Raw genomic sequence first — 25198 nt, forward strand, 5'->3', positions numbered from 1 at the left:
ATTAACTATGTTCTTTACTCAAACTCAAGAGACAAATTAATATCCAGTCTATGCTGATACCACACATAAAAAGTACTTAATTTAATTGGAAGAGCTGGTAGAGTAAAAGGAAAAAAAAAATTAAAGACTGCACTGGAATACTAACACCCCTTTACAGCCTATAGGATATTTATTTCTTTACTGCCTAACTCTGATGGGTTTATTTTCTTTTCTCTATTTAGAACGTTTACCTCAAAGTTGAATTTGAGAGATTAGAAAGTGGATGGAAATTTTTCATTGAAAGGGACCAAATTCTGAAAGCCCTTTTCACTGAATATTAATAATAATAATAATTTAAAAATATAGGCAGACCTGCATGAATATTGGACAGACTCTTTACAGTGCTTTAAGGTGACAGAAATTTAAAGATTCAGGTACCCAGAAAATCAGGTTAATCAGCTAAAATCAGCAGTTTAATCCCACGCCTTGGCTCCATCAGGTTTCAGCATTATTTGATTCAAACAAATCAAATTTGAGGTGACGGAGTGACAAAATGGAGGTGCCCAGTACTAAACTGGTTAAACTGGAGCCAGTTCAGCAGAGGGGCACCAGGACGGGAGGTGGTGGAGGAGGGAGTCCAGGAGGAGGAGCTGGGGATGGGCTCGTTGAGCCTGGAAAAGGGCAAGTTCAAAATTCCAAATTGCAAATTGCAAATTGCACCAGTTCAAAGGGGGGCACAGCAGAAGATCCCTGGTACCCCCAGGGCTCCTGAGCAGATGGAAGCAGCTCCTCATGGATGGGCTGGGTGGGACAAGGACTGTGCTCAGGAACTCAACAGGAGGAATTCTCACTGCACTGAAGGAAAAGAACCAAAAATTCAACAGGAGGAATTCTCACTGCACTGAAGGAAAAGAATCAAAAATTCAACAGGAGGAATTCTCAGTGCACTGAAGGAAAAGAACCAACCAAAAAGTCCTCTCTGAGGGAATAACTGAGCAGTGCAACAGGCCAAGAGAGGCAGGGAAATCTCCACCTTTCCTCCCAGGGTTTTGACCTTGGACAAATTCCCAAGCAAGCCGGTCTGAATTGAGTCCAGCTTTGAGGACTAGGGAATCTCCCAAGGTCTCTGCCAACTTGAATAAATCTGTTTTAGGCTAGGCTTAACATCCACCTGAATCCACAAGACTATTCTTCTGAGAATGGCCAGAAGTGACCAGGAAGAAAAAAAAAACAGGACAGTTATAATGATTCATAGCCCAGATTCCAGTTTATGGATTGCCAGAGCTAGTGGGATGTTTATTCTTTATTAACAACTTTTTTTCAACTCTTGGAATAATTAAATCAATTCATGTTGCAGAGCTTTCTTCCATGAGTATTTCTAATTGCTTTTGGCATCCATTTACTCACAAGGCACATGTTACAACCTGCTCCAAGGAGTCTCACAATTCAATTCAACAATGAAGGAAAAGTACCAGAGTCTTTCATGTACATCAAACATTTCTCATTCACTGCTGAGCTCTTTTTTTTTTTTTCTCACTAGAAACCCTTTTTTTTGTTATTATTTTCAAACAAAGTAATCAAATATAATCAACTTCCTAATGATTCTTTCGGAACTGAGGCAGCAGTGATAAAAATGTCCTTTTCAGGTTTGTTTTTTTTTCTCTCCCAGGCCTCCACACAGGTCTGGCTGTAAGCAGAAAGCACCTCCAGCCAGACAAGGCATTTTATTGCAGTGGGTCTGGACACAGAAGCTCATGGCTGTTCAGAATTTGACATCCATGCAATTCTTATTCTGAATATATTATTTCTCACTATGACAGCTCCAGAGAAGAGAGTTAAGAACAATAAAGAGCTGCCCTCCCTTGTCTTTCAGCAGCTGCTTTCCTCTGCTGAAGGTTTGCAGTAAATTTAACTCTGCATTGTCAGCAGAGCTGTCTCCTCCCAAACCTTTCAACACCAGCTGGATGATCCCTCACTGAAGAACTGCTCCTCTCCTCTGCTGGCTACACCAGGACAAATGGGCTGGACCTGCACAGACTTTGAGGCTCCCATGGAAACCCCTCCAGCTGCAAGAGCAGCACAACCCAAACTGGGCTGCCCAGGGAGCCTCTGGAATCTCTCCCAGTGAAGGTTTTTAAGGGGACAAGCAGTTGACAAAGATGGTCTCGCTGTATCTGAGCTCATCCCAAACCAGAACATCTCTCTGGTGCCATCCTTCAGTGATTTCTGTGCCTGATTCTTTCCTGAGCTTTGGTTTCTGTGCATTGTGCAAACAAAACTTTGCTTCCAAAGCACTCCATTGTCCTGCTCATGCAGCAGACTGCAAAGGCTGTCCACACCACAAGTACAGCAAATTCTAAACATGCCTCAAGTTTTATAGATCACAGGGTTTTTGCTTTTTAAAGGTAACACCAGGTTTTGGTCTTATTCTCATTTTTAAAGTATCTAAATACACCCCCTACATTTACCATGCAGGTAGAGACCGGTACACACTAGAAAAACATAAGTTTTTAAAACCTAATTCCAGACAAAATGGTATTTCCTGGACTCACTTGTTCTACTTGCTGAAGTTTGCCTTAAATTATTGTAACTTTTACATATTAAAACATTTTTTATATCTATAAACTGGATTTTCAAATGAGATAACTTGGGAAGTGACTTCTCTTATTTTATCTTTTTAAAGAGAGTGATGAAAATACAATATTTACAAAGTTTTCCCCAAAACAGAAGGGTTTGATTTGGAAAATGAGAAGATTATTTCAATTACATTTGCAGAAACTGCTTTAAACTGCCTTAGAAACCTTCCTGAAATTGTCCTAATCATAATGAACACTTTCAGATGTATTTTTAGACAACTAACAGTTATATCAAGGGGGCAAAATTGGGCATGTTAAGAACAAAATGACAAACTGAACTATGAAGCTCATTGATACTTTCAACAATGCATTCAATGTTACTATAACGTATTTTTAATAGAATTTAAACTAAGCAGAACCCCCTGAATACCACATATAAACCTCCACTGGGAGAAATACTCAATTACTTTCTGCATGCATAATACCCCTCCATAATAATCTTAAACTTCTATAGGAAAGGAGTTGAAGTTTTTAACCAGGGATTTGGCCACACTTCATCAGTGTCATATTTACATGAGCTCAGCCAAACACCAGTGAAAGTTTTACTGTCAACTTACTTTGCATGTTCTGGTATTAATCCACCCAAAGCCCATGGAGGTGCTCCCCGAGGTGCAATCAGTTCTCAAATGTTGGGAAGGGTGTTTAAAATTGAGGCTAAATGGATTTGCCAAGGTATGGAGTTTGTCCTATGGCAAGTTTCTAATGTGTAATGCAATTAAAAACATTCTGTAGGACCAACTCGAAAGATGACAGAGAAATAATGCAGAATATGAAATATGGCAATGCTGTGCACCTGTATGATTTGTACACATTTATAAATACATCATAAAAATACATAAATCTTATTTACAGACAAGTCCTAATGGATTTAGACACCCTACAGATAAAAGATCCAACAGACAATACAAGCACTTTAAGTCCATGTGCTTTTACAAGTGTTCAATACATATTTCTATATAGCAGCAGCAATTTTTAGTTCTTTAACAATTACAAGTAATTGCTGTGTATATGGGAATTTAAGGTCCAACGAGTAAGTGAATATGAACTATTCTTGAAGTTAGTCACATAAAGCTGCATATAGCCATAAACTTCCCAGTCTATTAGAAATTGAGCACATTTGTATTTTTAGAGGTTTTCCAAGGGCAAGTGTGATTTACATTGCTCAGACACTTCCAGTTATTATTCATTTCCATGAAGGAATGCCCAGGAGAATGGTTTGGAATGATTCATCTTAGACTTGCACCAGTTCTGTACTTTCTGTTTACACCTGTGTCTATGGCAGAGGTTTTGGTCAGCTTTTTGTGGCTTTTTTTTCCCCCCAAAGCTATATGTTCCCTCTGAAGCACCTCAAAAATCACCATATCCTTTATTTTACAATATTTTGCCATCCTTACAGAATATTCAAACTATTCTATGTGTTAGCTCTAAAAAAAAAAATTCCATATAATAGTCAAGAACTATCAAGGTCATTTCCTTTAGATGAGTTATGTTTTGTCTGGATTTTTCAATTTTTTTCCCCTGGCAACATATGGCAAATCAGAATAAGAAAATCCCATCTGTTTGCAATTGGTTTCAGCTACCATGCTTTAGTCTGCTGGTAATATTTTGAATTCTAAGCTAAGTAGGTCTTAAGCTGAGATTTTTTTTTTTTTTAACAGATCTCTACAAAGGAGAAGATTCCAAACCAGGTTTAAATCAGCAGTGATACTTTGAGAAATAATTTTGATTTTTCACTCCATATTATTATCAGAATAAAAACGTTTCTAGAGCTGCAGTTCTTAAAGATAAAAGGATAGAGGAAGTGACAGCCCCACTTGGAGTATTATTAATATTTATACAGAGCCCAGTGGAGCATTCCTTGTGCTGAGACCAACAATTGTGCAGAGTTCTGATTTAAAGCACCAGTTGAAAACAAAGCCTGGCTGCTGCTGGCATTGGAACCACACTGGACTTGTCCAACCAGCTTGGAGTGAAGTTCCCTTCTCATCATCTCTTCCTGCTAAACAAACACCTGGGTGGGGAAAGGAGCTGATGAACCAGGGCTGCAAGCCCTGGCTACATTTATTTTTGCTGCATTATTTATAATCCACACCATTCCTCCTTTCTAAAACTCTGCCACTGAGATATCCTTAGAGGCATTCACATCTCCACTTTTAAAGCAGCAAAACTCCTTTTGAGAAACCCAGCCCAGACAGCCATGGAATTATCAAATGGGATATCGAATGTACAGAAAAAGAGGGCAATATTTACTATATTTAAGTTTTTATTCACTACAGGGTGCTGCACCAGATGCTATTAGCAGTGACTTAGGAGATTTTCCTACTTGATAAGCATCAACTAAACCAAGTTGCACATTCACAAGACAAGGAAATCTTTCAGATTAGTGTCTGATAAGGGAGTAAATAAACCCTACACCAAACAGGAATAATAATCTCAGTTATGAAACCTACTGTGCATCAAATCATCTCAGCAGTGCCTACGAGGAAAACTCTGGAGAATAAACACCTGATAAATCATCCATGCAGAGACACAGTTAAATACAAACTCATACAATGTCCACAAGCAAATGAAAATTTCAGGGCAGATTTATTAGCTTGTGGATGTTCCTAATTACTTGAAAAACCATAGGCTTACTACCAATGGTAACAGCAATCTGTAATAAGACCCTAAATCTTTGAAAAGAAAGAAGTTGTTTATTGAAGAAATGGTTTCATTTTCTCTCTCCTTTTATTCTTCAGTCTTGCAAGACAAAGCAAATTTCTGGTGGGCAGTGGGCCCTGCAGCAATTCTGTTATCCTGTCACTCCCAACAAGGCTTCCTAGAAGTGTGGCCTCAGAGATGCAAAGCAGAGGGCAGAGCAGGGGCTGATTTATTGCATTCAATTATTTTTGTTTAAAAGTTTCCTCTGGGGCACAAGCACATAATATATTGTACTTTCCATTACCTGGTGCAAATGTAAAACATACCTGAAAAACACATTTCATGCTTATAACATATTAAACCAACAAGTAAGATGTCATGGCATGAGTTTGATAGATTAACTGCCACTTACTAATGTTGTACTATATTAGTTAACAGCAAATTAATATCATCAGGCATATTTCCTCTTTTATACCTAAAAAAATATTAGTATGGAACCAGAGATTCTCATAAATTCTTATCACTCAGTTCTAGCAGAGGCCTTTTAATCTAATTTGGGACAAGATAAGCAGCAATTTTTCCATTTGTTTGCAAACCTGTTACTCATTCAAACCCTTTTCTACCTCAGTTACCCTTTGCTAATTAGAAAGTTTTTATCCTAAAATCCCAAAAACCTGCACGGGCATCCCCATGGGTTTTTCACCACGATTCTCCCTGATGCCTACACACACTCCTGGACTTTAGGAAGCAGCTCCTAAAGAGCATTTCAACCATTTCTCCAGAGGTTCCCATAACTGTCCCTGCCATGGGATGTGATCAGGACCTTTTGTCACACACTGATCTTCACCAGGGGACAAAAGTTGATTTAAGGGAATCTTAAAAACCTCAACCACCAGAAACTTTTAGAATTCTCAAAGTATGGCATAGAGAATACTAAATAATTTTAAAGAAACTCATGAGTAGATACAAAAGCCATAGAGCAGAGGTAGAATTGGGTTATGCTTTGAATTTTTAGGTCTAGTATGGTACTTATGGTTTAATATGGAGTGCACAGAGGAACAGTCTTTTAAATGCTACATTTCAGGTTTTCTCTGTAGCATGCCACAAAGCACCAAATCAATTGGTATTTGTGTTCTTGTGCAGTCAGAACATCCCTGCTTCCAGCTCCTTTCCAAAGCACCTTCAGAGGGCTCTGCTGCAGATTAAGTTGTGACAATTTAAACCCAGCACAGCTGAGATTCCTGTCACTAAACACAGAGTCATGAAGGGAGAGTCAGCCTCCAGCTCAGTGATGACAAATGAGCTCTAAAGGCTGACATTCCCAGCTCCTGCCAAAAAGAAAAGAGCATCTTTAATGAGTAGCAATCAACTGCAATCAGAGAACTGGTTCAGAACCCTCCCGTGAGGGGAGCAGGGCTGAGTTAAGACAGTGAAATATCAGCTATAAAGTAGAGGAAGAGCTCTAAAAAATAGCTTGGCTGATGCCCAAAGCCAGCTGGCACCACTGGAACTGCAGAAAACAAAGGTATGAAGGATCAGGGTTCAGCTTATTCTAAAAATATTAATAATAAGATGATAAATAGAGGGGAAGAGAAAAATCAGTTACATTATTTTGGGCTATAAACTCAAATGCTGAAGTAAACATGGATCTCTATTAAATCCTTATCTTCATATTTTCCAGATCCAGCCCATAAGGAAGTTAAGAGTGAAGGAAGTGGGTTCAACTAATTAAAAAAGAGGCAATGCAGGAGTGCAGCTGTTCCTGCTTAAGCACAGCTTCAGAAAACTTTGTGCAGTTTTGCAACCTTGATCTCCAGGCATTTCACCCCAGTTTCCTTCAGAAGGGGATGAAAACCTTGAATAATGCTGTAGAACACAGCTGACCTTTCATCCAAAGTATCTTTTGTGGGTTTTGTTTTGTTTAAACTAGGAAAACGCTTTTTTTTTAAGAATTTTTTTTTGGGGGGGGGGGAATCCCTGGTATATAATAAAACACAGAATTAGAAAGCAAAAGTGTTCTGGTAAAATTTTAATATTTTGGAGTGCTAAGCTAATATTGGAATATAGATCATATTGCATCTAGATTATTTCAAACAATAAAAAAGAATGACTGGGCCCAGTTTGTTTAGAATCTAAGGAATGTTCCCAAAGCAAAGGGGGAAGGAAAAAGTTCTGTGCTGGAATCCTAAAAGAGCAAGTATCAAAAAACTAGTGAAATGTGCAGCCCAGTGAAAGGTTCAGCATCTAATGATAAAAGCACAGCAGTGGTTCAAAAGCAAACAAATCCTGCTAGAATGAAAAATCAATGAGCTTTGAGAAATTCTGACAATGACGAGGTCCCTCTCCCTGTGAGATCAAATGCAGAAGCCCCATTAGCAGAGCAGCCATCTGCTTTTTCCTGCTCCCCACATCCTGTCCCACCACCCAGGCTACTTTCTCCTTCATCAACACAAGGACATCCACGGTGGAGCAAACAGGCCCAAAATTTAAGGAAAAAGGTAAAAAAAAGAAAGGTCTGGGGTGACACAGAAAGGTGCCAGAAATCAGCCCTTAAAACCAAGCCCAAGCCAAGCCAGGCCAGTATTTGGAAGGCAGGGAAAGAACTCCTTGGTGCACAAAACACTTCCATTGCCAGGGAAGGGATGGATCCATGAGCCTGAGACACAACCCTCAGAGCAAACTAATTATTCACACACATACAGATTAAATATTCCTATCAATTCTTTTGCAAGGTTATCCCACACAGCAGCAGGCTAAAGGTTTATGGCAGCCAATGTCAAACAAACGTGATTTCCCTGAATGAAGCTGAATAAACCTGGAGGTGAAGGATGAATCTGGATTATTGATAAGTGTCTCTGACTTGTCCCCTTTGATAACTCTCCAGTGTCTTTCCAGCCAGGCTAAATAGTTCTAAAATAATGGCTGCGATACAAATTGTGAGGGAAGAAATTTTACAAGAGACACCACATAATGAAGTGCACTAGATAACACGGGTTTAGAAGGCAACAGAAGTAAAAATTCCACTCCCTCGAAGAGAAAATTGGCTCTGACTCACTCCCTGAAGGTGACATTCATAACAAAACCCAAAGCAACAAGTGGTTTATATTTGGGGTCTGTTTTATCAGCTGATAGTTGAAATCTGACTGTGAGAAAGGCAACATTCTGCTTCTATTCATGGCAGCTCTCTCGTTGCTTTGCATGACTTTCAAAGCAACAAAATAGTTGGGAAATAAATTTTAAAAAGTTCAAGAACTACTCATTAACAGTCAGACATCTGCACTTCCCAAACCACCCAAAACAAAGCCTGGTTCTTAATCCCAGTGGATCATGTGGACAGCAGACTGCGGGGGAATGCAAGGAGTGTTTTGGCTACAGCACTAATTCTTTGCAGTGAATAAATATATTTGCCTAAAAAGTAATGCAAAACACACATATTCCCTTCCAAATTCCCCCAGTGCCTCGTCTTCCTTTCCCCATCCTTTCTGAGGGGCTCTATTCAATGGACAAACACTGCTCCAACTCTGTGGCCTTCCAGCTAATGAAGAGGATGTGCCAGTTCTTTACCCCTGGAGTCCAGATCTGTTTCTCTTCAACAAACTCTGCTCTTCAATAAAAGTTCTACTCCAAGTATAGCATGAGCAGACTTTATACAATGGCTCTCCCATTTATGACATGAGAAAATCATTTTCTCTATTACTATAAATTCTAATGATTCATTTGAAACCAGTAAAACGAGGTTTAGCTGCCTTGATGAACTTACACATCCACCGTGGATTCATCTTTTGAAAAGCATAACTAGCACAATGCATCAGAAAAACCCAAACCAAATCATTCCCTAGCTTGTGGCTTTATGAGTTACAATAAAAAACAACCTTTATTTATTTATTTTTCCACCCATAAATATCAGAGACTGTTCAAATTTGGCATGGAATCTATCTGCATCTCAGTATTGTGCACTGATAAAAGAGATGGCAATAATTTAAGAGATAACAACACCTGCTTGTGCCCCAGGGCAATGAGGTGTAAGCTCTTGGTGGGGTGGTTCAAACAAAATAACATTTACCCAAAAAACCCCACCCCAAACCACTCTGCAAACTACATATTTCTCCCTTTCAGAAAGAATGCACAGGACTTTCGTGGCTTACTGTGATTTCTCAGATGATTTCCAAATGTTTCATTACTACAGAGTATGGGATACGATTTCTGATCCAGATGCTCAAAAGAACAAATCTAACAGAGAAACTTAATCTGAGCTAGACTTGGCAAATTTTCCAGGAAAAAAAAAAAAAAAAAAAAGTAGAATGATGTTTTGGAAGCTGCTCAAACAAAAGCCAAAATGGAAATAATGCCTCTTTCAACCATACCCTGGGCTGCTGTTAAAAATAAGAGGGACACTTAGAGTTTCCACAAGTGTGAACTGCAGCTGAGGTTTATAAAATAGAAAACGTCGATGTCAAAACTGCCCAAGAACAGTTCTTTACTTTTATCTTAAGATAAAGCCACCATTCCCTACACTGTATTAACAAAAAAAAAATTACAAGAGGTCTTGCATATAAATGGAATATTCTGTATCAGTTAGAAGGGAAACATCAATTTTTAAAAATTATTATGCTTTTAAAGTAACCACAGAAGCATGTAGATGGCAGAAGTGACACAGTCCCCTACTCTGTAATAATGCAGACTATTTAAACTTTTACCTCACCACTTCAGAGCACCTAATGAACACAGGCTAAACTTACAGAGGTTTTTTTTCACCTCCAAATTGAGAAACTCTAGGACAGAGAGCTCCAATCTGCTTGGAGTCATGTAGGATTTATGTGAATTCAAATGTGCTGAGGTATTGCTTTATCTGATAGCCTTGTTCCTCTCCTGAAGAAAGACAAGGCTAAATCTTTGTACAGCCACATATCTCTCTATAAACACCAGGAAAATTTCAAATCTTAGCCAACTCTTTTTTATTATTATTATTTCAAGCCATTCAGAGAGGAGAAAGAACCAAATTTATGTTTGGCTTCACTTACTTCTGGGAAAGAATTTGGCCAAATGTTTGTATTCCATCAAGAGGAAGAAACTATGAACTTCAACAATAAAAATAACCAATACCATATACAAATTACATATGGAAGAATGGTGGTAATTGTCTGTCTTTTCACCCCCCTACCTTATATTATTGCTGTATGGTTGCAATTTAAGAAGTAGAACAGCTCCCAAAGTAGAATTCCTACAGTGAGCAAGCCAGACAGAACTACTACAGGGAGTATCCCTGCATACCACAGGCTGTGTGGAGTTTAATTATGTAAATCTAGAATACCATATTCACGTTATAGAAATCAATTTTATTCTAATTTCCCAGCAAGCAGGAAAGGCTCACAGAACCCAGAGGTATCAGAGTTAGAAAACATCTGCAACAAATCGAATTCTTTTATTCTGCTACAGCCACTTGGCTCCCAAAGTGTGAAAAATGGCTATCATTTAGCAAAGCTGGTGTCCAACTACTTGAAAGCACACTCACTTTGAGAATAAAAGTTAAATTATAAATGTTCTTACTTTGATTGGAGATTTACATTTTATAATAGCACAGAAACTTATAGGAAGGGAGAGTTCAGTATATTAAATTTATGATGAGTTTAGATACTTTAACTTCACCTCGATTTTAATTACGTAACAAGACACCAAAGTACAATTTTAAAAAAAGACCTGAACACGATCATTAATAGAGACATTTAGACTCCTGACAGTGAATTGTGGAGCTTTTAATTTCCCTGTGCATGACTGCAATGCTGGTTTGAATTCAACCCCACAATGGCCAAGACATTTCCCAGAGTGATAACAAAGAGGGGTTTTGTTACTGCTGCTGGAGGGGTCAGTGGCAGCTGCACCCTGGGCCTGCCATAATCACTATAAAATACTGGCCTGCAACAATGGCTGCTCATTGGGATATAAAACAATTGGAATGTTGAATCTGGAATTTCAGCAGCTGCTACTGGACATTTTCCATAGCTTTGAAGCATCAGCTATCAGTGCGCTCATCTTCTGCATCTTCACATCCCAGATCTGATTTTAGTGATAAAAAACATTTGTGGGATTGTACCATGAGACAGATTCCTGATATAAGGCAGTATAAAAATAATCCCACAGAAATGGCAATATTCTTAATCCAAACCATTGCAGAGATGCATTTTGTAAGGCAGTTTCTCCAGGAGCTGCCACTGTGGAGCAGAGGCACAGCCTGAAGCAAGGAGGGAGACAGAAGAAGGGAAAGAACAGAACCTTTCCAGCTCAGGCTTCATCTCAGCTTCATACCTGAGTTTATTTAAGCCAAACTTTATTTTTGCACCAGGAAGCAAGTAAAATGACTGCATTTTGCCACTCACAGCTTCAGTGAGTCCTGGCCTTGCCTGATGAAAGATCACTTGATTATCAGCAGCAGGCAGACAATAAATCACAGTGCTGTGACTGTCTCAGCACTTTATTATTAATATACACTGGACCAGCTAATAGCAGGTATTTTCAAATCTCCCTCTTTTTAAATATTCAAAGAAATTATGTATTTTAAAGTAAATTTCAGTACAGTGGAATTCAAATATTTCTGCTTAGTTAGATGTCAGGCTTTTCTGGCAGGCATGAGCAGGGAGGAGAGCACTGGCAGGACAGGATTCAGAGGTTGGCATTTATTTCTCACTCAATAGGATTCAGTTTCACTTAAATATAGCCCTCGAGGAATTAAAGAATAAAATATTCAGTCCCTGACACCTAAGAGCTCTCAGCCTTACCAGAGAACAGTGTAAGCATGGATGTGAGGATAAATACATGGCAAACAAAACAGATTTTGCAAACACAAATAGAGACATTTACTGAAACACTGTTCAGCTTCTTCTCAGAGTTATAAATAATTTTTTTTCTTCTCTAATAAGGCTTCAGCAAACAATATTCCCAGAGAGCTGAAAACAGCACTGATCCCAGTGAGGATCTACTGAAGAGACAGGAGGAACAAACACATTTTGGCTGAGTGAAAAGAAGCATATTCTGTGTCAAGCACAAGGAAAGCAATTCAGACAGATAATTCCTGGGAGACAAATGATTCTGGCACCAGCAGAAAGAAGCAACATGAAAAACCTTTCCCAAGGTCATCTCTGGATGCACACCATCAGAAGGAGAAAGCCAGACTCATGGAAAATATTAAATCCACTGACATAAAATCAGGTGAGTTCCAATATTCCCTGGCCATCAGAACATTACTTCTTGGAAATTCTCAACAGGCAACTGCTCAAGAGTTGATGTGTGGGTCATAGCCTTTCATATGGAATACAATCACACACTGGAAAAAGAAGAGTTCTATTTAAATTAATTAATTCAAATTGGTAACTAGACACATCAGTTAAAGTAGCATGCAAAGACAAAATGCAGAGCAGAAAAAGAACAGGAAAATACCAATTGTGAAGGAAAAGAAAAATTGTCCAAAGGAATTGTGACAATTTCAGTGTCCACCACTGTGGACACAAGTCCTTTGCAGCCTGATTTGACAGTTGGCTGCAATTCCTGTGAGTGCTGCTTTAGAGAGGAGCTTCCATGCACTGCTGTTCCACTATAGACAAACACCAGTGTGCAATACCACCTCTGAAAATTCAGCAAGAAAACGATGCCCATGGCTGCATACCTCTGATAGCACAGCTGAGCCTGTTCATAGCAATATATTCATTTCAAATAATGCAAGTAAATAATTATTTCTGCAATTATTTTCAATTTTTGACTGTCAAGGGATTTATCAAGTCAACATCCATGTGCCCAACAATGAACAGTGCAGTAAAGAGAATTTGGTTTCCACAGAACAATTCCATTTTGATTTTTTGGTAGTGTAATATAGGTCTGTGCCTCAGAAATCCTCAGTAATGATGTATGTGAAACATTTAAAGAATATCTTACAGCTCAAATGCTCCATTTATTTTAACTTAAATTGTATGAAGCCACCACCACATTTAACTGGTGGTATCAGCTGACACAAGCAACTATGTAACATCAACCAAATGCAGCCAGACACTAAAATTACTTAATGTAAGCAATGTCAGATGAATGTTATTCTCCTCCTAACCTTCCAAGATATCTGTTTCAGTGCTCATATACAATAAATAATTGCCAGTCACAAAAAATTTGCTTCAGAAATGGCCACTCTTTCATTTAGTTTAGATTATCAACAAAAGCCACGTTAGGAAAACCCAAGCTGATGTCATGGTTTTCACGGCATCTTTTCAACAACAAAGCCTGGATCCAAGATCTAACCACTCACAATTTCTAAACCAGATTATAAAGCTAAATCCATACAAACCCTTAATGGATCAGGATTTCATTTCGAGGGCTGCAAAAACTTTGGTTGTGGCCAAGTCTTATCAGCTACGGTGGCAGCCAGATTACAGGAGCTGTGCCATGGATCAGGGAGAGGCACTCCCATCTTAAACCAATTACACACTTAGCACAAAGTTGTCAAACTGCAGACCCATGCCAAATCCTGACATGTCATTTCTGTAATGCTTACAAATTTTAAGGAGAATTACAGTAAATGGAGAGCCTGGGAAAATGTGCGGTGGAAAGAGCAGCGTTTGGAAATCCAGATTTCAGTGGTGTGGAAATGAGGGATCCACACTAACTCAAGCTTTACCTCTGCACAATCTACTGGATTTTTACCAAAAGCCCACGTTCAAACTCCCCTGCATCTATTCACGGGCAGACAGATCTATTAAATTATTTGCCAGCTGGGAGTCATTTCTTTTACAATAAGCAGCAGAGTGAGAGGTAACTACAAAGCAATCCAGAGCTGTCCTAATTACTCCTTCCAGGCAGGAAAATGTGTGATAAAATGCATGTTTTGTGATTCCCTTCCCGTCTACTCACTTCAGCACTGTTAACCTGTAGCTTCTGCTGGCCTTCCACAGCGCCCTTAAACCTGGTGAAAACCCCGAGACAGACAATCACTGTACAATTTCAGGCACATAATTAGCAATTATTTCATGCACACTTCACAATAATAATCTGTTACGTACTAAGGGGAAAGAAACATTAATGAGCTACTTCTGGTGCCGCTCTGTGTACTGTGTTTGCATAATAATGAGGCCCAATCTGCTGGAAAACACAGAAAGGACAAATTAATAAGGTCGTCATTTTTGTCTAATGATGCTTAATACAGTTTGAGCAATCTGCTCGAGACAAAAGACGGGCACTCAGACATAGCCGATTATGCATTCGCGTGGCAGCTGAAATCTTTATTAAACAGAATGATGAATCTGATTAACATGTGATAACAAATATACAGTCTGGGAGCAGGGCCCTGGCACCTCCCGCCAGCTCCGCTCCGGCCCCTCCGAGGCTTTACTCAGATTGAGGTCAGACTGGAATTCCCCGTAGGCGCATTAAGATAAAAGTTTGCCAAATGTGGTAACGTGCTGAACAAAACAATATCCTGTTATATAAAAGCTACTGTCTCAACAGCTGACTGTCTAATCGGTGATAGCAACAACTCCTTAATAAGTTTAAAATTTTAATTGTGGGTTTCGTTCGCCTTTGAACATACGAGGGGTGATTTAGTACATTAGCTGAGCTACGTCTTAAAGCACCCCTACGTTTGTGCTAGCAAAATATTCTCTTTAATTCCAAAGTACTGCCTCCTATTCCATTTCACAAACACAACTCTATTCCCAGAAAGCAATATACAATTACTTAGGGTGTTTTAAGCAATACAAAACAACCGTACTAATAATTTATATGCCACTGATTTCATGTTAATGCAGGTTTCTAGGTCAATGGGGAACACATGACGTGATTGAATTCGTAGAAATGTAGCAGTAAATTTAAAAATCTAACTTTCAATAGAAATAATTGATAAAAAAGGAGATTTAAAAATGCACAAGAGGCAATTTGTTAATCCCACCTTAAATTTAAGTCATAAAAACACCACGTTGCCTCTTTAAAGGGTGACCAAATCTAGGAGTAAATAACAGCTCTTAAATCCAGGGATCCTATTTTAAGCTTGCTTTGCTGGAGCAATGTGATTTCTATTAAATGAATAATTCCTTGCTTTCCAGAACCAACTGTACTTGATTTATAGTCAGCACATGACACGAAGCAATTTAAGATGACACACGATACCTCATGACAATGAACATGATTTACCACAGGGTGGGCAGCAGGAGAAACTATAATGTTGATTTTATCTCCACAAATATATTGCTCAGCAACAGCAGGAGCTTGGATTCAAGGGTATAGAACTGGGAGCTAAGACTGACTGAATCACAGCTTCTTCACTTTAATGCATCTGTGTTTGCTCTGGTAAATGATAGCACATCATAAATCATCATTTTCAACTCCTTGGAGTCATTCTGTGTGCCTTCATTTACATGAATATATTCCCAATTACAAGATAACAACAGCCAGTGGATTTAAAGCAGAGAGGTGATAAAATTAAAGCTGTATTTACCTCTAGCATCTTTCATTCCCAGTCCATCCTACCTTTGTAAATAAATATCATTATTTCCACATACAAAATTAAACAAACAAACAAACAAACAAAAAGATAGTGGTTTCCTTCCTCACCCCCTCAAATCCCACATTCAAGTCACCTGGCACATTAATCTACCCCAAAGCCATGGTCAGATCCAAAGCAGAGATGGACAAAGGTTTCCCAGCCCTGTAGAAGATGATGGGATATTTTTTTTTCCCCCCAAGCCTCTCCTGAAACAAAGCCATGCATTAAGAGATTAGATGTGTCTCTCCCAAAGCCACGAGCTCTCACAGTGACTCCCCAAAGCCAGAGCTGGGGGGTTCAGCCTCTTGCAAGGTTCTGAGGGTTTTTTCTTGTGGGTAGAGAAAGAGGAACAGGGAAGAATGGGAAAGGAAGAGACTAATTCAGAAAATCTGCAGGAATTAACTGAGTATTTTTAGCTAAAAAAAAACCCCAGAAGTTCAATCTACAGGTGGGCTGAGAAGAAAACACTGGTTTGTTTTACATTTTGAAGCCAAACCCAGCTGATCCCATATTTACACTTGATGGAAGAGCCACAAAAAGACAGTACAGAAGATAAAACAAAAAAATCAACTCGTTCTGCCTTTGAGGATCCCTTTATTTCATATTCTGCCAGGAGAAATTCCCTCAGTGTAACATTTCATTGTGTATGATACAAAATGAATGCTAGAAATGCCATGAAATTGTCATGGTGGTGTTTGAAACCCCAAAATTCCTGGCAAATAATGCTTCACAAACCTTGCCCATCACCACACTGTCATATTCTGCATTTCAGTTTGGACAGCTGCTAATGACACACAGAGGCCAAAACATGAGGATCATATTCGGCTTTTGGCAAAGATTCAGTCTCAAAATACTCTCATTAAACTGTATTTATATCCATGGAATAAAGGAAGGAAGCTGCAGGGAAGGCAGAGATGTCCTGGGCTTACCTGCACAGATCACTCAGGATGGAGCCCCACCCTCCACTTCTGAGACAAAACCACAGAGTTTTCTCATGGAAATTTCAAAGGGTCCTATTGAGAATTCCATCTGCTCGCATTGAAATGCAATACCTATAAATGAATTTCTTCCTGTTGACTCCATTAAACCGTGTCCATGTTCATCCTTCAGGGGCTGACTGACTTCTTTTCTTTTAGTGCCAAAACTAACATAAAACTACATGTCTGAAAATTCAAGTCTACAGCACTTGTGTAAATATGTTTTGTTCTGGTTTTCTTTTCATGAAAGACATGGATGGCTGCTATTTTCCTAGCCCTTTTGAGATGTAATATTACAGATATTACAAATCAGGTATAGACAAATATATTCATTGACCTGAACTTACTTCTTAATTATCATTTCAAATCTACGGTAAAAATCAGATAAATCATATGAAATTATCTAGATAAATATTAATTCTACCTTTTACAAAAAATAGCATTTTAGTATTTCCTGTACAAATCACTCCATGACCATTTTATTATACAAAATAAACTGATCTGACTTACCCATGACTGCACTTCATTACTGAAATGAGTAACCTCAGCTCCTATCAAAGGACTTGGAGAAATGGACTGAAGGACACAGCTCCTGCACTGCAAGTAACTTGTCAGAGAAGATTCCTTCTCATTCCAAATAGCATTTAAAGATAAACTGCCATTCAGGTCTTTCAAAAAGAAAGAAAAAGTGGTTTCCGTAGGAATCAAGAGAGATTTTTTAAAAGAGATAAAAGTCATTTTTATCAGGTGCATTTCACATATGTTGAGTAATCCCTCCCAAAAACCAGTCCTTGTGGCAAAAATCACATCTCATTAACTGTGCCATCCTAACACCACAGGACGGGCAAGAGAATTGCCCACATATGAAATAAAATACTTCATTTTTGGTCTCAGTCACCTGAAGAACCAAAGGGTTGCACATTCCATGGGCTGGCACCTGGAATGATTTCCTGTCAAACACAGAAGTGCTTTAACCACAGGGTACATGTGGCCAATTCCATTTTAACTTGTAAGGAATGGAAAGGATTCTGTTCTCATTATCCTTGTCTTTTATTCTTCATTAGGATATTCTGAAAAGACCCAACAAATTTGGGAGTGCAGGGAACACTGGAGCTCATCTTCAATGTTTGTTAAACCTGCACAACTCACAGAGCTTTGAGGAAGGAAAATCTCACCATGAGTTTCCCAAAAGGGGAAGCCCAGGGGAAGGGTGCCAATGTTGTAAATGGTATTTAAATTCATTTAAAGCAAAAGGGTTTGACAAATGTTAGCTGGTATTTATCAGTAAGAATTTACCTTCCACTGGCATCTGATAAATCTTCAAAGTCTCTTTAAGGTGAGCAAGACTTGCAGCATCTGAGATGACCATCATCACATTATCATCTTCTGAAATGGCCTCTAGTTTACACTTACAATTATTAATGGATTCTTTACTTCTTATATTGGCATTTCTGAAGAGTTTCCAGATTATTTGCAGCTCACTATTACTGTAGCAAGCTTTTCTCAAAATTCCTATAATTTAAAAAGTGGGGTGTAAGACTTACATACACACATGGTTTTCAATACAGTACTGTTCAACCATGCTGCAAACTTTCCACATTTACAAGATGGGAATTTAGGCCCCGATCCAATACTCACTGCAGGCACTGAAAAGACTTCTATTGCTGTAAATGGCCCTTGGAAGAAGGCCTTATTTAAAATTTTTAATGTGTCCAAAATTTACTTTTCAACAGATAATTTTCCCCTTGTTATTACTCCCAAATCAACCACTTTGAATAAAGCCATTTATTTTTCATTTTCAGATTTTTTCACTTTCCTCAATCAACTGGCATGTGAGATTCAGTTTAAACAACATAAAACTTCTTGCTGACAACAGCCACCCTGGGAAGTGCAGACATTCCTGTGCCTCAGAATGCTTCTCTCCTGGGCACTGTGGCTCCATTTCACAGCTTCTGCACCAGGGATATGATGATACTGATAAATTCAGGGAGTGAATGGAAGGTTCCTGATGAGATTACCCAAATCTTTGAGGTTCTTTTAGGAAAACAGGGAGGCAAGAAGTGCCCCCATGAGCTGGGCCTGCCCAGTGTGGACTTTTCTAACTGGTTTGGTTTTATTAGGGGCAGAATATGGAATATCTCCCATTCTCCCTGAGGCACAGGTTTGGTTTCCTGAGGAGATTTGTCCTTTCTTGGTTTCATCAGATCCAGACTGTTTAAGCATGAAGCATCTCTAATTGTTTCTGTATGTAACTGATGAGAATATCTTGTAATTAGGTCATTATCACATATGGCCCAGTGACCTGAAGATGAAGCATTTTTAAAAAAAGAGAGTTGTTACCTTTATCAGCTATTAGACATTCCCAAATTAAAGTGTCTCATATAAACACAAAGAATTTCCAAAAGCAGCTCATCCCCACTTGGTACAATGTGTCACAACAGACTAAAACCAAATTAATACGAGGTAGGTTACATATTGATGAACAGCAGTGTAATTATCTGGATTTTCAGTCAGATTTTTGACAGTTCCATGCAAACATGCCCAGGATTCATTGAGTTACTGTGCCGAGGTATTACCAAACTTCTCACAGCAGCTGGTAGCAAATTAACACCTAATCCTGGGGAGGAACAAACCCCAGTGAATGGGCCACTGTGCTCCAAAGAATTCCTCCCATAATGGCAGAAATTGCCTTCAGTGAAGCCTCAAATATCAGATTTAAGCTCAAGACAGATCAGTGTGGCAGGACCACTGAATCCAGAAAACTGCCAGAAAAAATAACTGATTTTAAATAATTGTTCTTGTCACAATTCCCTTCTCTCAAAGGCTTTCTGCAGGTCTCATAACTCATTTATCCAGATACCAAATCCAGTGGAGAAATGAACCAATTATTCTAAAATATCCCTCCAGCATCCAGATCTGGGAAAGTAAAAGGCTGGATCAGAAATGCCATCCTTGCCAATGAAACAACTGATCTTACCCTGTGCTTTGGGCAGGATTTCAGCTCCACAGACAACACAATAAAGTCCTTTCCTGCAAGGCTGGCTGTGTGTTTCCTTCTAACAAGGCAATGCACAAATGCATGTAAATACTGGTTTGCATATAGTAATGATGCAGATAAATAGAAATAAAATTAAATCCATCAAAACTGCTTCAGAGAAATACAGTACTTAAAATACTCAAAGGAGTCTGTGTCAATGTTTATCATTTATATTAGTTAATAATTCAATATACACCATGATAAAAATGTTTAACCTTACTTAAACAGAAGCACTGTCATATAAAATATGAGGGATTTTATAGCCTATAACACTGCAGGCTATCAATTTGTTGGGAATTTTGCAAAGGAGCCAGGGATGGTTGGTGCCTTTTTGTTTCCCACAAGCAACAAAGGAATCTATTGAGCATGCAGATCAGGAAGAAACTATTTCACTGTATTATTTCACTAGAAAAATGATAGATGAAATGATTTTTAATTCCCTTGCACCTCAGCACTCAGCAGCCACTCAGAACAGGTATTTAACCCATGGATGTGGTACCTTTCTCTCTCGGGAGGAGTCACTTTGCCTAGGGGCAGCTTTCCTTCTGCTGCATCTCCTCTGAACTTTGAATCCTTGAATAAATTCAAGATGTTGTTATTATTTTAGGCAACAGAGAATACACTGAGCTATAATATCAAAGCAGGAAAAGCATTTTCATTGTTTTTGCCTTGATAGATGTGATAAATCCAAATAAATCATTCTAAGAAATTCAGTATATTGACTTCCCTTCTATCTGCAGAATGGGCAGCATTTAATTCTGAGAACTCCCATAAATATATTACCTATAAAGAATATTCTTACCTCTAACATACCAAATAACACAGTTATTAAATATAAAGACAAATTAAGAATTAATTTACACCAAAAGAAACAGTCCACCCCTTACCTTCCAAACCCAGCAGAACCCAAAAGGGGTTTATCCACCTGTTGAGTTTTTAGAGGACAGAAATTTTTTCAAGGAGTCACAGTATCAAGTGCTGATGTTTCAACAGGTATCTTAGAAATCATGGTTAATTTGATATAAAGTTTAAATGGGTGTGATTTGACACAGAGCAGGCCTTGCCTTAAAGGATTTCTGATCAAAGGAAGAGGCACAAGCTCAAGAAAGGAACAATCTGCTCCAGATAAGGAAAAAGAGATGGATTTTCTCCTTGTTTTTTTTTTTTTTTTTTGGAATGTTATGGATTTAAAGACAGACAAATCTCCTGAAAGACAAATAAGAGGCTGTTGGCCACTGGAGGAGCAGACAAGTCACAAAGCTTAAGTGATTTCTGTTATCTGTTCAGACACACAAAAATGCACAAAGTGCTTTGGTGCAGAGGATTTGCTTCAGGAAAACTGAGGGCTGAGACTCCTGAGGATGAAGCCAAGATTGATCCTAAATTTTGGGGAATTTTGATCCTAAATTTTGGGGAATGTGGCTGCAAAGCACTTGCCAGGACAGCTCTAGAGACCAGGTACCAACAGGAACTTCAGCATAGTTTAAATAGAAATAAAGAATATTTCTCTTTAGATGTGTCAGAGTTTTTCAGTACTGGAATTTCTGCCACATCAACTAAATTTTAAATGTTGATAATCCAAAGTGAAATTCAGGAAACCTAAACCAAGGAAACTTGATCATTAATATTGCAAAAATGGAACCAAACGCTTTATGCCAAATGCTGCCAGTTAAAGAAATTCTTCTTTTCATTCTTGAAAACAGTGTCCAGTTTCATAAAGATGAATTTCTTGTGTAAAGAAAGGGCACAATTTAAATCCTATTGATATGAGCATGTTCACAGCTCTGTAAAGATGGATTCAAAATGTTATTTAGATGAACTTCTATGGAAAATGACCAGTTAATAATTTCATTTCTGCTCTCAAACAAAAAGTATCAATTCCTATAAACCATTCTTTAGATTGTAAAAATCCTGCATTTTCACATGAATGTAGGATGGCAATGAACAATCTTTTCTTGAAAAGTGAGTATGTTTTATTACAGAAAAATCCTGGCTGTTTTCATTGCAGTAAACGAAAGAAACATTAAAATTCTTTAAAAAAATAGACTGGGCAAGATTCAAAGAGCTTTGTGTACAATTTACATTCTATATGCTACATGTAAAAAGTGCTTGTAGGACATACAAATGAGAACAGGTTTTGACATGAATAAACACAGAATCCAAACAACAGAAATTAGATCCTCTCACAAAAGGAAAATTTAAAGAAACCTCATTTTTTTTCTCTGAAGAAGCTTCTCATCTTCATCAAATATCAAAATGTGCACAGCTCCTGCTGGACATTTTGACCTAAGAAATTGGAAGGAGTCAAAGTACTGAAGAATACACCTGGTTTGGTATTTAGGCTCAATCTATGACTTGATCTGCAAAGATACCGGTCTAGATGTTTTACTTAAAAAACCCAATCTAACAAATGCAGAAAACCATAATTTGGTTATATGGGTGTTTTGATTTCTGAAGAAAAACCCCATTATTTGACTATATTTAATGGTGGACTAATCAAATCTGTAATGGACAAACCAATAATTCCAAGTCAGATCCTACTTGGGTTTCTATTCAGAATTTCCAGACATGATGTCCTTTAGCCACAAAGTCAAGATGAAGAATCTTCCTTCCATCTCTAGAAAACTGCCCATTGCAAAACCCTCCCAGTGAAAACCCCAAAGCCATAATGAGAAATGGAGCCTGAGGGAAGCTCCAGTTCCATGAGGACAGGGAAGCTGTAGCTGCCCTGTGGTGTTTTGAGGGCTGCTCACCACGGTTCCCACACCAGGTGTCACCAGGTGCCACTGTTGCCCAGCAGGAAGGAGGCCACACCTTTATTTCGGGATCTGGAAAGGCTGATTTTCCTTTTTGGGGTCTCCTGAGCTCCTCCCTGCTCTGCTCCTGCTGCAGCACCAAGTGCACCGTCCCTGCTCCTTGCATTTGCCATAATTCCATGGGGATTTCTGCCAGCCTCAGCTTTTTCAGCCACGTTCTGTGTTTCTGAGGTGTCGGTGGCAAAAAGATCAGCAGGGGCTGTGGAGTTCCCACGTTGCACCCAATCCCCAGTGGCACAACAGGCTGGAAGTGGGGGTTCAGTTCTCTGCTCCTCTGGCTCTGCATCATCATAGAGTTCTGGGGTGAAGTAAATGCTTTCATCCTCATCCTCATCCACATTTAACGGTGAGGGCTCAGCTCTCCCTGCTGCTGAGGGGAACTCCCTGCAGGGCTCAGCTGGAAGCTGCAGTTTACCAGGATGTCCTTCAGCAACTGGAGCCTCAGCATTTTTAACTGAAAAACGACTTGTTTCCAAATGTGATTCCGGTCCATTTGGTTTCTGTTCTGCAATTAACAGTGATTGGCATGGATTTAAATGGTCAGTGAGGTCACCAGGTCCAGTCACATGCTCCTGGCTGCTGCTTGCCGTGGCCCTGCAGCTCTTGGCTACAGGGGTTGAAGTCAGTGGCTCAGAGCAGCAATTCTTTTCCACAATATCAGCACTGGTCCAAGCATTCATTTTTAATGTCTCTGTTTTAATTGCTGGCATTTTGGGGGTGCACTCCATACATTGCCTTCTCTGGTTTACATGGTGAGAATGGCTCTCTACATCAACTTGCTGGTCACCTGTGACAAATTGCAAAACACAAATGAATTGTATCTGATTTACAGCACGTTTAGCACATCAGAATTACCACTGTTTTAGAGGGTTTACAGTGATTTTATAACATTCATTAAAAACAATAGCCCAGATGTTACAACTATATCTGCACATGAATTATCTTAATTAAATGAACAGATTATCAGGCACATAGAGTATGACTGGATTTGAAATTTGTAATCTTGTATTACTGTGCTCTTAACTTATTCACCTCTTTCTTGATTGAAATGAAATCAGCACCTCCCCTAAAATTTAGGCATGGATTTTACTTGTGAAGCTGGAACTTGAGGAGATCACATGGATGGTGTCTCACAGCAATGTCTAAACAACACATGTAGCTTGAACCAGGGATCAATTGCAGTAATGCTAATCTTGATGTATTTCAAATATATTTTAAATTATCTTCATAGTGTTTAATGGAAAAAGAAATTAAAATGAAAACATTTTGCTAGTCCTGTATCAAAGATTATTCTTTTAAGACAACCAGATGGAACGAGAATTAATTTCAGTCTGTTGAGCACAGCTCCTCCACATTTGTGAATAATTATCATTTTCCACTATAGCACTTCTGTAATTTTCAAACACATTTGTTTCTTCCAGAAAAGATGCAACCCCACATTTGGAATTGCCAGTGGGAATGGACATACTTTGGTTCTCTGTTGCCATGCTGTCACTTGGCTGATCCCATGCTGTGGGATGAAGCGAGCTGATGGCTGCAGGAACGGGAACTTCAGAGCCCGAATTCTGCTCCTGACTTTTAGCAGGAACATCTGGGGACAGGCTCTCCTGTTGAGAGCCTTGGGAGAGGTCCCTGGAATGTGCAGGGGATTCAGTGCTGGGCTCTGGGGAAGGATCCCCACCCCTCTGGTTCCTGAGGGTGAAGGCGTGCAGGGATTGCAGCGCGCTGCTGAAATTCCCGTGGTGCTGGATCTGCTGCCGGATCCACTTGGATAATCCTGAGAGGAAACAACATTCCAAAAGAACAGCATCTGTATTAGGTACTTCACATCAATAAACAGCACCCCAAGAGGGCAAGTATTTCTGGGTAGGTATAGTCGCAAAGGTTTCAAGAATTTGCTCGTGAAGCTACAACAGTTCCTCCTTTACAGGCCTGGGAATTTGATTTATTCAATGGCAGTATTCTGATAAGCAAACTAAAAATATCCTTCTTTTTCTATCAAGAGCTTTTCCCTTTATCATTAGCCTTCTTTTTAGGTTCAAACTGCTGCCTTGTACGAACACCATTACATTTCTTTGATGCCTGGGTCTTCATTCTGCTTGTTACCATGAATTATTTAAAAGCAACTTACACAGAGTACAGTTATTTATTATCATATTAACAGGGTCTGATAACAATTTGAATATAATGAAGCTTTTACAACTTTGTGTCAGAGTAAGTAACAGTAACTCAGAAAGAATCACAACTGTTCTACAACTACAAGTTTTATTATAACCTGCTCCTATCAAAATAATATTTAAAATTCTTAAATATCTTACAGCTTTTTAGATTATATTGGAGCACACAGGGGTCAAGTAAAAACTGACTGCTTCTTTTTTACTGACACAAGTAAAACCTGACTGATTTTAGAAAGTGTTTTTGAACCCATTTAAATATTCTTTCAATATCAGTTAAAAAAAAAAAACAAAATAAAAAAAAAACCAGACCTACAACAACAACAGAGAACTTCACTCTCCGGTGAAGTTTGACATTTTAGAGAAAGAAATCTTACCAAGCCTTGAACACACAGATTATTTCTGCTCCTATATGAATTTCTTTTG

The 25198-nt window shown here is 38.8% G+C and overlaps 1 protein-coding gene across 2 annotated transcripts in view; it reads right to left on the reverse strand.

The window, feature by feature from the left end:
• The window catches only part of BRIP1 (BRCA1 interacting helicase 1), a 91997-nt gene that overhangs the window by 22708 nt on the left and 44091 nt on the right, over positions 1-25198 (reverse strand). The window contains exons 19-24 of one of the 2 annotated variants that reach the window (XM_062506950.1): positions 24094-24375; positions 22597-23385; positions 20282-20355; positions 19723-19801; positions 18042-18257; positions 17256-17413 (exon numbers count right to left, since the gene is read on the reverse strand). In XM_062506950.1, coding sequence (XP_062362934.1) covers positions 17256-17413; positions 18042-18257; positions 19723-19801; positions 20282-20355; positions 22597-23385; positions 24094-24375 — 1598 coding nt within the window. Of the gene's footprint in view, positions 1-17255; positions 17414-18041; positions 18258-19722; positions 19802-20281; positions 20356-21750; positions 23386-24066; positions 24376-25198 lie in introns of those variants that run through there. The other variant, XM_062506951.1, reaches the window with a different exon arrangement.

This window comes from Cinclus cinclus, chromosome 22 (assembly GCF_963662255.1).
Source record: "Cinclus cinclus chromosome 22, bCinCin1.1, whole genome shotgun sequence".
Lineage (NCBI taxonomy): Eukaryota > Metazoa > Chordata > Aves > Passeriformes > Cinclidae > Cinclus > Cinclus cinclus.